Consider the following 15,426-nt stretch of genomic DNA (forward strand, 5'->3'; position numbering starts at 1 on the left):
TCCTGTTTTATTAGTTTTTGTTTTTGAATGTAGTTATTTAAAGCGTCTCCATATGCTGATTCGGAATCCCTTTAGAGTGAGAGCTCCTGTCTAATTTGTGAGTCTGTGGTCCTGCGTCATGGGACGCAAACAGGGAATCAGCGCCACCCGATGGTTGAAATACAGAACCACTATTTTAATAAATTATTACAATGGTAACTCTTCAGTTTTTGCTTTGCGTTTTTTCTCCACTGCCGTTATATCGCATACATTTTGCGTGACCATTTTTAGCTTTTGGTGATCGTTTCATGTCCGTATAATAAGTAAGCTAAATAAGCTAAAACGTTCGCATCAATTGCCGAACTTAGCTTAGCAGGTTAGCAGAGACACAGAATAATTGTTCCTGCTCTGTCTAAAAAATATGGAAGCGTAAATCCCGACCCAGAAGATATAAAACTCACTTACTAACATTTTACATGTGGTTTCTGAAAAAGAAATCTCAGTTTTAGAGGGGATTATGTGCCGGACTACTTCTTGGCTAGGACCAGTTGCCAGGCAACCAGGGGAGAGCGGGTGAGTGCGCCATGTGGGCAGACATAATTATTTAATTTCTTTAAGTAGAGCAAATCTGGGAGTGACTGAGTGGTGGTTACACTTCAACTCATGGTTGCCCAATTACGAAACTGAAAAACTTGACCTGATGTTCGTGGAGGACAAACAAACATTATCCACTTTCATCCAGATAGACCTCATCGCATCGTTGATCAAAACTACCAAATTTAGTTTGGGATTTGTAACCCTTTCAGCATGATCTCCTTGAAGTCACTTTTTCAAAAAAAAAAAAAAACGCAAAGGGACTTAACAATCATTTAGATGCGTGTCTCAAGTGCTCCATGAATACTAAAGCAATGCCCCCAGTAGAATTATGTAAAATATCATGTAATAACATCACGGTGCAAGTATGTAATAATGGCTCAATCTTACAAAAACACAAAAACAGAGGTGCTTTCTCATAATTATTTAATCACACATACATTTACATCATGCAATCAATCCAAAACTGATGTCATGAACTTCCCATCTCAAGTCTTTGCTCTTTGCGTCCCAGTTGTCCAGGAATGATCCAGTACCTTGTCCACTGATGGATCCTCAAAACCCTCTAAAAAATGACGAACTATTACACAGTAATAAAAAAAAGTGGCTACACTTTGTTTTCAAATTTAGAATTAATGGGCGATCCAATTCAGGTCAACACCTTTACTATTCTTTGCTGGGTTCTTTATTATCAGTTACACCTCCACTCCCCCTCCCTCATTTCACGTCCAGTTTTGGTGACAGGTCAAAGGATAAACATGTTGAGGTCCATGCTGCAAAGTCTTAACTAATGTTGAAGATTACACAGAGGGAATAAACCAGAAACAGCCACACACGGAGTGCACACGAGGTGAAGAAGTGCCATCAAACCGACTCTCCCGTTAACAGCAGACACCGATGGAGAGAAATCAACCCCTCCCCCCAGCCTTTTTTTTTTTTTTTTTCAAGCTAGAGTTGTTGCACTAGTCTCAGCAAAAACAGGCTGTAGTTAGAAACTTTCTAAAAGCTTTTTGACGCATCCGATGTCTCCTCTGCTGCGAGCGATAGACCTGCCGAGTCACCGTCTAGCTTTTATAGTCCTACAGGGGGCCAAAGGTAAGCAACAATCAAGAGGAGTGGGGGAGGTGGGGGCTGCAAACCCATCCTGACATACAGTGTATTCTTTTCAGTGTATTGCACTTGCGCGAGATGGTAAGTGTCGTCGAGCCGGGCTGACAATCCCAACGGGCTCTTGGCCGATGCAGCGGAGCTTTACCGGGTTAAAAAACAAAAACGAGGTGGGAATTAAAAATCACAACAAAGACAATAAAATATAATGAATCCCAAAACCCTCGACTAGATTTAGTTTGATGGTTGTGCAATCATAGACCCTGCTCTCCCCTGACTGGCTGATCAGCAGCAAGGGTCAGCGCCCCCCCCCCCCAATCAAGCATCAATGGAACAACAACAGAGATACAGTACATAGAAACCCAGCGAAACGCATTGCTTTCTGCAAACTTACAACCAAAAAAGGGCACGCACAGTTACAGGTCCTAAAATCTCTTGGAAACAACCAAGTGAGAGGGAGGGAAGACCAAAGAAAGAAAGAAAGAAAGAAAGAAAGGAGAACCCCCCCCCCCCCAGAACAACAGAGGCGGGGCATCCCTGGAGAAAAATCATGAAATGAAGGAAAGTGGCGACGCGAGAAGCCGCCCGTGTGTGACATCTCAGTCTGAGAGCTCCCAGCGGCACAAACCACTGAGACCAGTGGCCAAAGCACATATAGCTACGTAGCATGGGCTGTGCTAAGTGCGCGCGTCTCCCCACCTACATTCTTTACATCCTTCTCATCAAGTCACCAGCAGTGAGTACAGGTTTTATTTTAAAATAAAAACAGTTGGCCTCGACAGGTGTTTAGCTAAATAAATCTACAGTTACGCTGTCGCACGTTGTGGGTTTTTACATTTAATCCCTCCTCTTGCGGTTTCCATTCAGCGATGAACCGTAGAGGTTGGCCTACAGGGCCGAGCTGGGTCTCCTTGTTTTTCTCATCTCATCATTTTTAGCTTGTGTTTTCATTTGTTTGTTGTCACAGTGCAGAACCACTCGCACGACGACGACCACCACGGATGACAATAGTGCAAAAACAAAAAAAAGAGAAGCCCAGGCTCCACGTTTGAGGTGCTCGTGGATACGAATATTATCTTGCCTTTTGTAAATTCAATGTTCTTTTTTTTGTTTTTTTGTTTTTATTGTTAATACTATTACATCCAGGAGGAAAAGAGTTAAGTCATGATGAGAATTGGGGGGCGGGAGTGGATGGAGCTGTACAGGCCGGGAAAATTTATATATATATATATATATATATATATAAATATAGTCATATTTCAGAGACTTCTTCGTGGCTCCAAAGCAGCGACGAGGAGCTTGTCCGCTGTCCTGGAATGACGCGTTGTCAGATGGGGCGATATCGGCTTCTTCAGTGGTGTCTTCCTTCAGTGCCGCCGCTCTTAGCTGCAGACATTTAGAGAGAAAGGGAAGCTGTTAGACGACACACACACACACACTTTATTCATAAATCATAATATAGAAAGATTTAATGCTTTCACATTTCAGTGCTTCCTTCTTCGGTACCAGCATCGAACTTTAACCCTCCGTGTGTGACGCTTACTTCTTCTCGTGCTTAATGTCTCCGCCTGCGATGCTGCTGCTGCTGCTGCTGCCTCCTCCCCGGATGGACACCGTCTGGCTGTTCTGGTAGAAGCCCCCCCCGCTGCGGTTGATGTTTGGGTGGGTGGGAGACGCCACCGGCTGCTGCCCGGGCCGGATGGGCTTGGCTGAGGAGGAGGAAGAGGAGGAGAGTGAGGGTGGAACTGCGGGCCGTGCATCCTTCCCATCGCAGAAAAAGGCGCCTCTTACCGATCTGGGCCGAATGTCCCCTCCTGGCCATGTTCTTGGCCCGGACGGCCTCCTTGATGCGGTCCACCTCCTGCTGGTAGCGCTTGCGGTCGCGGGCGGCGTTCTCTTTGGCCTCCTTCAGAGCAGACTCAAGGGCCTTGACCCGCTCGGCCGTAGCGCGAAGGCGTTTTTCCAGTTTCGGAAGCTCACAGCGCAGGTCTGCATTGTCACGTACCAGCTGTGGGGGACATTGGCAATAGAGTTAAATGAAGCCTGATGGACAAAAGGCCGAGAAGATGGTGGAACAAACAAACAAAAGGAGTGAAAGGCAGAGAAAGAAGAAACAGCATTGATCCCTCAGCTTGGTGAGTTTATTGATGTCCTACCTGTTTGTGAACCTTGGTGAGTTGCTCAAGATTGTTCTCAAGAAAGGAAATTTTCTGTTTCTGTGCCGCGCTGCCGCCGGTGTCGTCAGAGTCCATCTCAGCGCTCTGCACGGTGGAATAAAACACCAGCATGAGGACTGGAGTAATACACCGCAAGAGAACTACAGGCTTCCTTTGCTTGTCAACGAAACATCTACAAATCGCAGCGGTTTACCTTTTTCACTCTGGTAGCCAAGTCCTGAACAAAGAGCTTCCTCAGGTTGTGCAGAGTCTGCAGCTCCTTGGCCTTGGATTCAAAAAAAAGAAAACAAATCAACTAGATAGAGATGGTTGGAACAGAATGTAAATATCTGTCAATTTCTTAAAACCTGGAATTGGTCATTTGTAAGCATTTTTAATGTAGTGTGAAAACTAATATTGGTATTTTCATTTTGGCGTTGCCACGTGTGGGTGTGACATCACACCTCCGAAGGGAAAGAGCTCTCCTGTCTGATGTGACAAAGACACCAGTTGATTTAGAGGAACTCACCACAGTCTCCTCCAGACCCTTCAGGTCCTGCCTGGCCTGCTCCCTTCTGTCCTGCATCACCCTGAGCAGCAAGAAAAACCAACAGTAAACACCAAAAAGAAACACAACACCGCTATGAGCTGCTACGTGTCGGTGAAACTGGAACGCGTCGTCAAGAGTGAAGACGGCGGCCCGCGTGGAGCAGTGGGAGGAACGTACGTGAGCTCGTGCAGCTTGCGGCTCTTCTCCTGGTCGGTGGATTTGAGCTTCTCGTGCTCCACTCTGAGCCTCTCCTGCTCCAGCATGATCTTCTGGTTCAGACTGATGGGAGACCACACAGCAGCGAGTATTATTGAAAAAGCATTCAAATAAACCTTCCTTTCACCTGGCGGCCGTCATCATTCTATTTGTGAACAATGGAGAAAGGAACAAGAACAAGGAGCCTTACTCCTGCAGCTCGGTGATGAGCTTCTCCTTGTTGTCCAGCTCATCTCTCAGGCTGCTGATCTGCTTCTGATGAGCGTCGCGGTGAGAGTGGATCTGCTTCTCCACCGCCTCCTGAACACACACGAATGCAGACATACATGAAACAAATAGACGGGATACAGAAACAAAGTCAACATCTACTTTTCTCATAGAATCTGTGTTTATTGCGTTTATTGTTTTGTGGGGCCGAGAAACATACCTTGACTTCATTGGCAGTCTGGATCTCACTCTCCTTCTCCATAGCGTGGACTTTCTCTGTGAAACCGAAATGCAGGAATAACACACCACATTTTAAAACAACACAATCTGGATCTCCAATTCAGTTGCATGATGGATCAACAAAAAAATCATTTCTAGCAAACAAGCAGATCTCAAATCTCTAAGTTGGATAGGGACGTTTAGGCGAAAGAAGCTGTTCAACTTGTATTCCAAAGCTAGCGTTCATGCGATAGGCCTCCAATGGCCTGGAAGTGGAAGGTTAGCGAAGCTCTCTCCTGGAGTGCTGACATACCCTGAGCGCTGAGCTTCACCAGCTCCTCATTCAGAGAGTCCACGTTCTCCTCCAGCTGCCTCTTCTTCTGCTCCACGTTCTGCAGGTACTCCGTCAGGGACTTGATTTTCGCCTCATGCTGCAGAGAGGGGAAACGGTACAGGTGTTGATGCATATGACCTGCATGAAATGAGTCTCTCTTTATTTCTCTTTGTTTCTACGAACCTGGGAGATGCGCAGCTGGCAGGCAGCCAGCTCCTTCTCGTTCTCGTCCATCTTCTGGTTGCTCTCTGACTGGGTTCCCTCCAGCTGCTTGCAGCGCTTCGCCATGGTCTTCACCTCTGACTTCATCTTACTGATGTAGAGGCGGGCCACGGTGAACTCCTCGTCTATCAGGCCACTGCCCTCGTGTTGCTGGAAAGGCAGAAGAACAAAAGTTGAAGAAGGAAAGAAACAGTCCCTGGTGTTCAGTATCTAAACTGAGATTTCTCTTGCTGCGACAATCTTTTTCAACAAAATTCCTGGAAGCTTGTGTCGCTGCTGCTGCAGCCCGAGTGTTGCTATAGTAACCATTCACAGGGCACGGCAGTACCTTGATGTCATTGCTGCCCACGGCGATGCCGATCTCAGCGAGGTCTTTGAGCAGCGACGACATCATCTCGGTCACCCTCTTCTTCTGATGGTTGGACATCTCCTTTAGCTTCTGAAGCTCAGAGTCCAGAGAGGACAGGATGGACTGCAGGGGTGAGGAGGGTGAGGGGGGGGGGGCAGAGAACGTTGTGCAGATTTTACCTTTCGGCCCCTCAAAATGAGCTGTGCCAGCGATATCCGTGTGCATGTAACGAGGCGTATGAACACAAACACCGCAGAGACTCATTGAGCTGCAGCTCACCGATTTCTGGCTCAGCTCCTCGCTGATGGCCTCAAACTCCTTGGTCTTGTCCTCCACCTCCTGGCTCTTCTGGTCGTAGTTGACGGCGAGCTCCTCCAGAGCCTGCAGCACCTCTTTCACCTCGTCCTTGGAGGCCTCGTTCTCCGCCTGCAGGCGGTTCAGCTCCGCCTGGAGGTTCTCGTGATCGCGACGGGAGGAGGCTAGAAGCTGCAAGCAGGAGAGAGAAGAGGTTTAATTATGTTGCGCCTTTTAAAAAAGGCATTAGGGTGTAGTCAGTATTTCTTACAATAGGCACAATATGGACGAGCCCGTTAAGTCTGCTACTAAATACCAGCAAATAATTATGACAATTGCAATGAGGGCAAAGCGACAACCTTTAGGGCTGTAATGAAATTACCTTATTGACAGCATAAAATAATGTTTTGTCTGGTACAAATGTCTCTGAAGCGCACATCTTTGTTTTAACTCTATCAGATGTTAGACTTAAGGTAGCACGTGTACTTGTGCCCATCTGTGCACCCATGGGTGTGTTGGCCTTAAAGTGAGGCGCAGGCGGGGGCTTTGTTGGGTGCATTACTATCTGGGGGCAGCAGACAGCGACTGCGCCGTCGACAAACAAAAAGCTTGTCATAATGTCAATGCCACAATATTTCCTGCTATTCAAAACAGGACATTATTCAAATGGCAAGATTTGCTGACATAGGCGGGTTGACAGCGAGTGTGCACATTCGGTTACACACACACACGTGTCAGCAGATGGCAATCCTGTAAAACGACGATGGTTTGGCCGAGAGTCCACTTGTCCAGGAACAAATGCGCCAATATTCACAATATGTTTCCATCAAACTAAATGTTGTTGGCGTTTAGAATTAAAAACATTTTTAATAGCAGTACACCAGGCAAAGACAATTTATTACGATGCACAAAACACACCGTTGATAATAAAAAAGAAAAAGTATTTGTCCCCATTGCTCCTTGGGTGTGAACCCGCCCTAAATACACATTATATGCGGTTTGAGGCCTACAGCTGATCAACATCCACTCACCTCATCCTGGTCCAGCATCTGCTGCTTCAGCTTCTCAGCCAGCTGGCTCTGCTGGTTGATTTCCTCGTCCTGTAAAGAGCGGGAACCCGAAGAGACATTAATATTCACAGCAGGCACCAGAAGCATCACTGGAGGCGATTTGGTACGAGCTGAGAGACCGATGATAAAAATGTAGGTCGGAATAAAAAGAACACCAATTATTCCCTCTGAATAATTGACTGCTGAACCCCTGATCAGTCAGCTGAGCCAGAGGAATGTTGCAGCTTTAAATTGTCATATCTATTTTCACGATGACGGTCGTGCTTGCCACAGACCACAAACCCACATCTGGCTCACCTTGTCGTCCAGCTGTTTGTAGAGCTTGACCACCTCGGCCTCACACTTGTCTTTCTCCACGTCGGTGAGGCGGACGCCCGGCACGTTGGGCGTGGAGGCCTGCTTCTCGTTGATTATGTTGTCCAGGGCCTGCACCTCGGCGTTGGCCTTCTCCTTGTCGAACTGCTCCTCCACCGGCACGCTTTCACCTGAGGCGGGGATACGCATGCACACGCGTTGAGTAGGAGTGTGCAAGGAGCTTTGCGCTAGCAAATAAACAAGTAGTCAAGTAAATTGGCTTCTATTTTTGAGGAATCTTCTCATGTCAAAGACGCAGTCCAATGCCTCACCGTTCCTCCAGCGGTTGAGCTCGTTCTCCAACCAGGTGACGGTGTTCCTCAGGGTCGTATTCTTCACCTTCTCCCGCTCATATTTCTGCTTCCACTGCTCCGCCGTCAGCTCAACGTTCACGGTGACCGTGTTCTTGATGGTCTTTGCTCTGAAGAAAACAAAAACACAGGTTTCATTCAACGCAAACATTGTATTGTTCCAAAAAGAAATGTAGCAGCCACCAAATGATCATTAATACTTGTGTGGCTGCCCATTAAAGGAGACCTGGCTACACTACCAACCTTTGTCCGAACATGAGGGTGGATTTGGTTTCGCACTCATTGTAGGAGGAAGGCGAGCAGCAGATGATAATAGTGGTTCGACAGTTACCACCCAGAGAGTCCTGCAGGATACGGGTCATCTTGCTGTCTCTGTAGGGGATGTAGGCCTAGTACACAAACACACAAACGAATGCAGGGACATTTAACCAAACATCACGGGTAAAAGAGGACCAACTCTCACAAAAACTAACTTGCATTAGTAGTATTGAGAGAAATGGCAAAGCTGAAGCAGCCTGCAATACTTCTTTAGACACCACACGGCTCAGTCCGCAGTGAGGCATCTCTGCATAATAGCTTACTTGTTTTAGACCATCATTTGTGTATCTGAGAGCCCCACCCCCCCTCTCTCTCCCTCAGGTTGTTTACAGCTCCAAGGGGCTCAAGAACAAACCAATTGTTGATTAAAATTGAAAAGTGTGAAATCACTATAAAGGCATTTAAGAAAAACATTGCTGCAAGGAAATCTCTTATCCGCTCAAGTTGTTTCTGCGACACAAAGGGCCTCTAGATGATGGGAAAAGCATCTCCGGGCTGCGCGGCTGGCAAACACTGACTGACAGTGGTGTTTAGAATACGTTTGGGAGAAAGCTTTATAGCCTCACCAGAGGTTACGGTGGGATTTAATGGACCAGCAAACATCTCGGGCGATATCACGGAGTTGTTCAGACTCAGATCAACTCTATTATCTCACAGCGCGTTCGGTCCGGTGCACCAGACACGAGGGCCCCATTAAGCCCACCGTAATGCGGCTGCCATTTGTAGCATCGCTTTAATACACGCCACTCCCGAAGCCAATCACGTTTAAAATACTGTGGGAAGGAATGCTTTGGTGGACACAGCAAATGAGGAGATGAAACCCCACAGAACAACACGTGCATTTAAGTAAAAAAACGACCCGCCGAAGAGAGTCAAAAAGTTACTGACCGTTCCTTCGGCCAGAGCGGAGATGACGTTTCCCAGAGACGACAGAGACTTGTTGATGTTCTTGGCTTCATCCAGCACAGATCCCTCTGCTCCCGTTTTACTGACCTGAGAACATAGAGAAACCTGAACAAACCTGAACAGCAAGAAACCTCAACGCAGTCCTAAAGTCAGTCACTCTGAAGCACAAGTAGACAATACAGGGGCGGGGATGGGCCACCGAAAGGGCCCAGGTTAACGAGCCTACCGATATCCACGAGGGATGCTTTGTCTGTACCTTTTCACTGCCAGCCAGATCCACCAGGTAGAGTTTGCCGCTGAGCTTCTGCTCCGTCTGAGTGTTCTCCTGTTTGACGTTTATCAGGAAGATGCTGTGACTCCTGGAGCTGTGCTCGTTCATGTCTGAAAGAGAAACAGAGCTCGGGTCGTTCAAACGCATCAGCCTCAAAAGGGGAAAAAAAATAAATAAATAAATAAATAAATACAGTGAATGAATTTGTGACAAAGGTCTACGGGAAGAGGTCTTACTGGTGACTGCTACATGTCGGTTTGATTTGCCCTCATCGATCGTATCCATGACCTCATCGGGGCTGCAGACAAATCTCTCAGTGCAGCCCTACACGGAGAAGCAGAAGGTTGAGCCTCACAAACGCCTTTCACTGGGTATCACACGTGCGACAGGAAGGTGGAGTCTCACCTTGACGTACGGGACTCTGTTTTTGTCTTCGTGCACCGACAGGTTGGTCTTCGACACTGCAGGTGAGAGGACGTTTAGATGGACCTGGCATGTTGGCAGGTGATATCCCTGATATGCCTCCAATTTCATCTCACTGATTCCACATCGTTTCCCCGACTGGCTGACTTGCAAACGTAGGAACTAGAAAACTTCGACTCAGAAGGTTAATGTACCGTGTAATAAACATGCTATCGCCGTTAGCCATCAGAAAGAAGAGTCTTCAATTCCATTTAACAAAATCATTTTTTTGCTTATCATCATCATCAAAAATGGAAAATATGACACGCTTTTAAAAATATATTTCCACGTTTCTGCAGCCCATTTTGACGCCATTGTCAAAGACATTTAACAACAAAATGGATGTGTTTACACAACGTTTTCAGCTGGTTCTGTCACATCTGTTACTGTTGTACAGCTAAGCCAGATCTACAGTGTTCACTGCACTATCGCCATACTTACCATCCAAAAGATCCCGGATCTTGTCTAAGTAAATTTCAAAATATGAAACCTGTGAACAGAGAAAAAAAAATCCCATTATTTGGCAGCCCAGCTGTAAGATTATCAAAATGTTTGGATGATAAAAACAGCAGCAAAGTGACTTACAGGTTTTACAAGAATACGCAGTAATATTTTCACAGTCAACATGAGTTAGTTTGGTATTTTTTTATGAACTCAAGTTAAAGTCTCGCCACTTTGAATTTGCCTTCTTTCTACACCAAGTATGTAGAATTATGTGTAAAGACAAAACACAGGGAATGCATGACCTGTTACACATCACTTATGTTGACGATGAACTGGGAGGGGAAATAGAGCACCAGGTTGCCACTCCCAACTACTCACTTTGATATGGAACTCCAGGTTTTCATCCATGGAGTAGATGTAGTTGAAGATATCTTGAACTATCCGGGGGATGATGCCCATTGCATCCGTGTCATGGAGATTCCCCTGCGGACAAATGTGACGTGACGATGTAAAGCAAAGCTTCTTGGTTCAAAAACACGACACGATTTAGAAAAAGAGAAGTCATCCTCACCTCCATGGTGTGCGTTTTGCCAGATGACGTTTGGCCGTATGCAAAAATTGTCCCATTGTATCCCTCCAGAACATCTATGAGACAGAAGGCTTTGGTTTAAAAATGCTGCGCTCACTTTCATGTATTGTGTCCATGCCGTTGGGTGATGAGAGCATACGATCAAGAGTGAGACCTCACCTTTCACAATCTTCTGGGCGCAGGCGTTGTAAACCTGTTCTTGTGTGGTGTTCGACTGAAACACTCTGTCGAACATGTACGGTTTGCCCTGGAACGAAGACAGAAGAGCGTGAATGACGGCTGTGGCACCACAACGAAGAAGTATTGTGCGATACAAAGCAATAATCCGCGACACGATTTGTATGCATGTGTCCGTTTGTGCTCCTTGTTTGCACCAACTTTATCAACACACAACAAAGTGTTTTAACATCTGTTCGTGGCACACCGGGCATTCCAGATGTGTTGAGGGTGACAGGAAATGAGCGGTGAGACGGGCCTCGTGCTACATGGTCATTCTCACCACGACACTCATTTCTGATTGGTCGGGCATATTTGAACTTCTTTACAACAATCTCGGCACGGCAACCATAATCAAATATACTACAGTCCAAGCTTTCACCACTGGCTTAAGAGCCGGCAAGTCAAAACTTCAAAGCAGTGTTAGCGATAGTGATTGTGATAGCAATCAATAGCTGGATTTAAAGGGGCGACCGCAGGGGTAATAAAAAACTGATGTTGCAAGCAATCCTGAGGTTCAACCGAGATGCCAAGCTCTCTTTGGGGGTTTGAAGTAAGTTAACTCCTCTTGTATCCAGCCTGATGGATGGGATTCTAACAATGGGCAGTTTAAGAACAACACTGTCTCCCTCCCCACGAGATCGCCCAGGTGGCAAGATCAGGAATCGATTCAGCGTTAACAACCTGTGAGTGTGGTAGAAGGCTGAGGATGGTGACAAGCAGCTGGTGTCACTGACGATGGCGGGCTTGTTCATAACTCAAGATGAAACCACGCGTGTCACGCAGCGGCATTAAACTCTGAATGAAGCTAAGAACTCATAATCAGACAGCCACATCCAAATTACAGCGCGATAGAACACAGAGCAGCAGCATCTTAAGACATTGATCATTCAGCCCGGCAGCCACATCCTGGTAATTAACCCTGTCCAGAACAAGAGGCCTGAGCCACTATCATTACTGCCAGACGCTGTCAGCAAACGGCACAGCCCCAGATTAAAGTCCTCATTGTTACCACTGCTACTGGCATCCTTACCTACACTTCTGTCTAATGGGATTACTCGCCGAGAATGTAATTACAGCGAAAAGCATTGTCAAAGTATTATTAGCTGCTCGGTCACGTCTCTGCTTTCCGATGACTTTGTTATGATATTTGCCCGGGTAAAGCCATTCAGGACACAGACACGCACGTTATTCTGCAGCAGCCACGTGGTTCTTAATGTATGATGCATGAAATTGGATTTGTGTGCAGTTATGCAAAATAAGTCATCAGTTTTTATTTTAGCTTCCTGGAATACAGCTGGCAGGGAAATAACAGGTCAATTGCTTTTGCAATGCATGTCGGTTGTTTACTTGTTTAAATGCATTATGATCACTTTAACTTATCTCTTTTTAAGTTATAGCCTTTTCTTTTCAATTATGTCTCACGCAAGTCCACCATTGCACTAAAAATGTGTGTGTCCTGGGGAGGGCTGGGGGGGCACCAGGCTACTTGTATGCATGCAAGAGATGACAGTAAAAAATGAGGGGCTTATCTTTTATGTGCAAAACTGACAGGGAAGTAAAGGACACATAAATAATTCACCTGCTGCACACTAGTCCTAGCGAGCAAACGGAGCTACTCACGGCACCCACAACACCAAATTTTGTCATCCTCATTTCCCCTCACCACAAAGCTGGCAGGACTTTTAAGCAGCGCACAGCTGAGTGAGGGCGTACTGCTCTGGAAGAACTAAATCTCTGTGGTCGGTAATATCTCCAAGCATATCTGCAAGCACCACAGCCGGCAGCGGTAAGGCCGCTAGTTCGACGTCTCTAGAAGGCGCAGCGAGGTCAGCTTCAGCCCTAAAACAGGGTCCACGCCCTTGATTGTTTCAAAAACAGATACAAATACGGGCCATGTGAGTCAGTCGCCCTGGATAAGAGCGTCCGAAAAAGCACATAACCATAACAATTGCCCTCCCCACCCGCAGAGAGTGACGAGTGACCGGCCAACTGCCTTCTCTGATTGGTCCAACAGCTGATGACCAGGAGAGAGAACACAGGAGGATTACCCAGGAGGCTTGTGATGGAGTTACTTCTCACAGTAGATACAGCGGCAGAGCCTGCAAAGCTCCACACTGGAAAACTTGCATCCTTCACAATATGCACTGGTATTTTGGGACTATGACCAGCACTCTGAACTGGGCTGGGCCACATGATGCCAGAGGGGCGCAGGCAGCACACTCGCCATTTGTTAAAGTCCTCAAAATAGTGTCAACTATTCAGGAAGTCTCCACAGCTGCCTTCTTGAATAGTCTTGTCTTTCGTGTGTTGCATGACAGAAAATGAATAGCCATGTACATCATGATTCATAACCACTAAGCCAAAACGTACAACTTTGTGAATGCAATTCAAGATCCGTTTATATTGCCTAGTAAACTCCTTTGATAAAAGGGCGAGTGAAGACAAAGTCCACGCAAAAAAATAAGGCGTCAGGAAGAAAAACTAATGTTTAACCCGGATTATATTTTTGAATGTTCAGCATGTACAAACCTGAGAGGTTAGCCGGACATTTCAGCTGCTGTTGTGCTCTCTAATTGCTAGCTGTTAGGAAAGGCAAAAGGCCTTTTGCATGCTGCCGTGATGTTGTAGTACAGAGAAATGCAATGGCAAGAACACAGGTTGTGTTATGTAAACAGCGTCCAGGCCACTGTATAGATGTCAAGGCATCCAGTGCACATCATATGCGAATTGATCTCTGGACAAATTGTGATTCAGTAAAATGGGAGGTAATATGGCACAGCAATAGAAAGGACATTTCCATCCTCCTTTTGACATAGTGGGAATTGTGCACATGACATTTACCCTATCAAGTGCTTTATCTCTACTGCTAATTAATCCAAAGACAACCAACTTCAGTTTGATCCAAACCAGGACGCCTTGAAAATGTTGAACTTGTTGAGCCTGTGTTGTAAATGTCCAGTCACTGAAAGAAGAAGACTGCATATAGTTCGACTGCTCACTTTCCAATGACATTATTATGACGTTATCATGGTCAGATAGGCCACGGAGGTCTATTATATGTTGTATTCAATGAAAGGTTCTGGACGTGCTCTAACAAATGAGTGTCCGTGGTACCAGCTAGCCAGCAAGCGTTAACTAACATTAGCTTTAAATCAAGCAAAAGTATTAACAGCTACCCAGCTAGCCAAGGCCGGCTAATCTGTCAACTACCAGCTGGCCCAGCCTGCTAGTACGTTAGCCACGACTATCTTAAATCAAAGCTGGCTTAGCGTCCCGCTTCATGCTGACGCAAACCGCATATAATTAACAGCTTAATCGTTACAGAATGCACGGATGCTTATCAACCGGTGTGTCGGTGGTAGTGCGGGGGGTGCAGCACAGGCAGGCTAAAGGCTGGGGCAACATCGCAACCTGTGCCAGGCGATGTGTCTGGGGCTTTGTTGAATGACAGCTCGCTAGCCATGACAGGGCAACCGCAAAAAAAAGTGACATTCTGCGCCAACAGCAAGTCGACTGGCTTGTTCAAATGTTAAAGTTGGGTGCCATTGCCCACTATTCACGGTTTGGAGACCGAGTGAGTCAACGGCTTAATGCCGTCGGCGGAGGGCCGACGGCGTAAGGCAGCGGTGAACAGGTCAGCGCTAGCTAACAGCTAACACCTCCGTTAGCCAACAAGCTAACGCGCTAACCAACTACTAGCCGCAAGACAATCAAAAATGGCGTACGCTTCGAGAAGGCTGTCAAATAGGTAGTTGGGGCCCTTCAACAGATGATGACTCACCCCGATAATAACGTCCTCTTCCCCTTGAAACTTGGGAATGTATCGGTCTCCTCTCACCACCTCGGAGCTGTTCAGGGGCCTAAAGCGGCACATCACTTTGATGGTGCACTCCGCCGGGTCGGCCATCTTCAGCGGGTTTACGAATGGAAATTCACCAATACAATAAAAAAAAAAGTATATCCTGGAGCCTAGGGGCGGCCTTAGGGGGGAGAAAGGGGGCGAGGGGCGAGACCCTCTGTCTCAATCCAATGTTCTGGTGAAGGGCGATAATCTGTCGGGCATTCGAGCAAAATGGTTGTTTTCCTCTCAATGTTAGGAAGCCATGATACCGGCGGATCAGCCACCTCGCCCCTCCTGCTGATGTGGAGCACGATGACGTCAGCTCCCCTCCTCGCTCCGTCCGGCTGTAAAAGTGTTTCTGTAAAAGAAAACAAGACCTAAAAGAACAAGTTACCTTAATGATCTCTGCAAAAT

The 15,426-nt window shown here is 46.6% G+C and overlaps 1 protein-coding gene across 1 annotated transcript; it reads right to left on the bottom strand.

Moving 5' to 3' along the window:
• Positions 1-982: 982 nt before the first annotated feature.
• Positions 983-15,426, bottom strand: LOC120815833 (kinesin-1 heavy chain). Its single transcript, XM_040170850.2, has 26 exons — positions 14,953-15,426; positions 11,112-11,199; positions 10,935-11,008; positions 10,742-10,846; positions 10,361-10,409; positions 9,863-9,918; positions 9,694-9,781; positions 9,443-9,567; positions 9,169-9,273; positions 8,206-8,351; positions 7,924-8,072; positions 7,595-7,782; positions 7,259-7,327; positions 6,213-6,419; positions 5,913-6,056; positions 5,546-5,734; positions 5,342-5,459; positions 5,030-5,085; positions 4,793-4,902; positions 4,564-4,665; positions 4,366-4,426; positions 4,051-4,122; positions 3,837-3,941; positions 3,472-3,688; positions 3,224-3,389; positions 983-3,066 (listed from the first exon to the last, which is right to left on the bottom strand). Exons 1-26 carry the CDS (start codon positions 15,076-15,078, stop codon positions 3,063-3,065), a joined length of 2,919 nt encoding a protein of 972 aa, XP_040026784.1. The 5' UTR covers positions 15,079-15,426; the 3' UTR covers positions 983-3,062.

Source organism: Gasterosteus aculeatus, chromosome 3, assembly GCF_964276395.1.
Source record: "Gasterosteus aculeatus chromosome 3, fGasAcu3.hap1.1, whole genome shotgun sequence".
NCBI lineage: Eukaryota > Metazoa > Chordata > Actinopteri > Perciformes > Gasterosteidae > Gasterosteus > Gasterosteus aculeatus.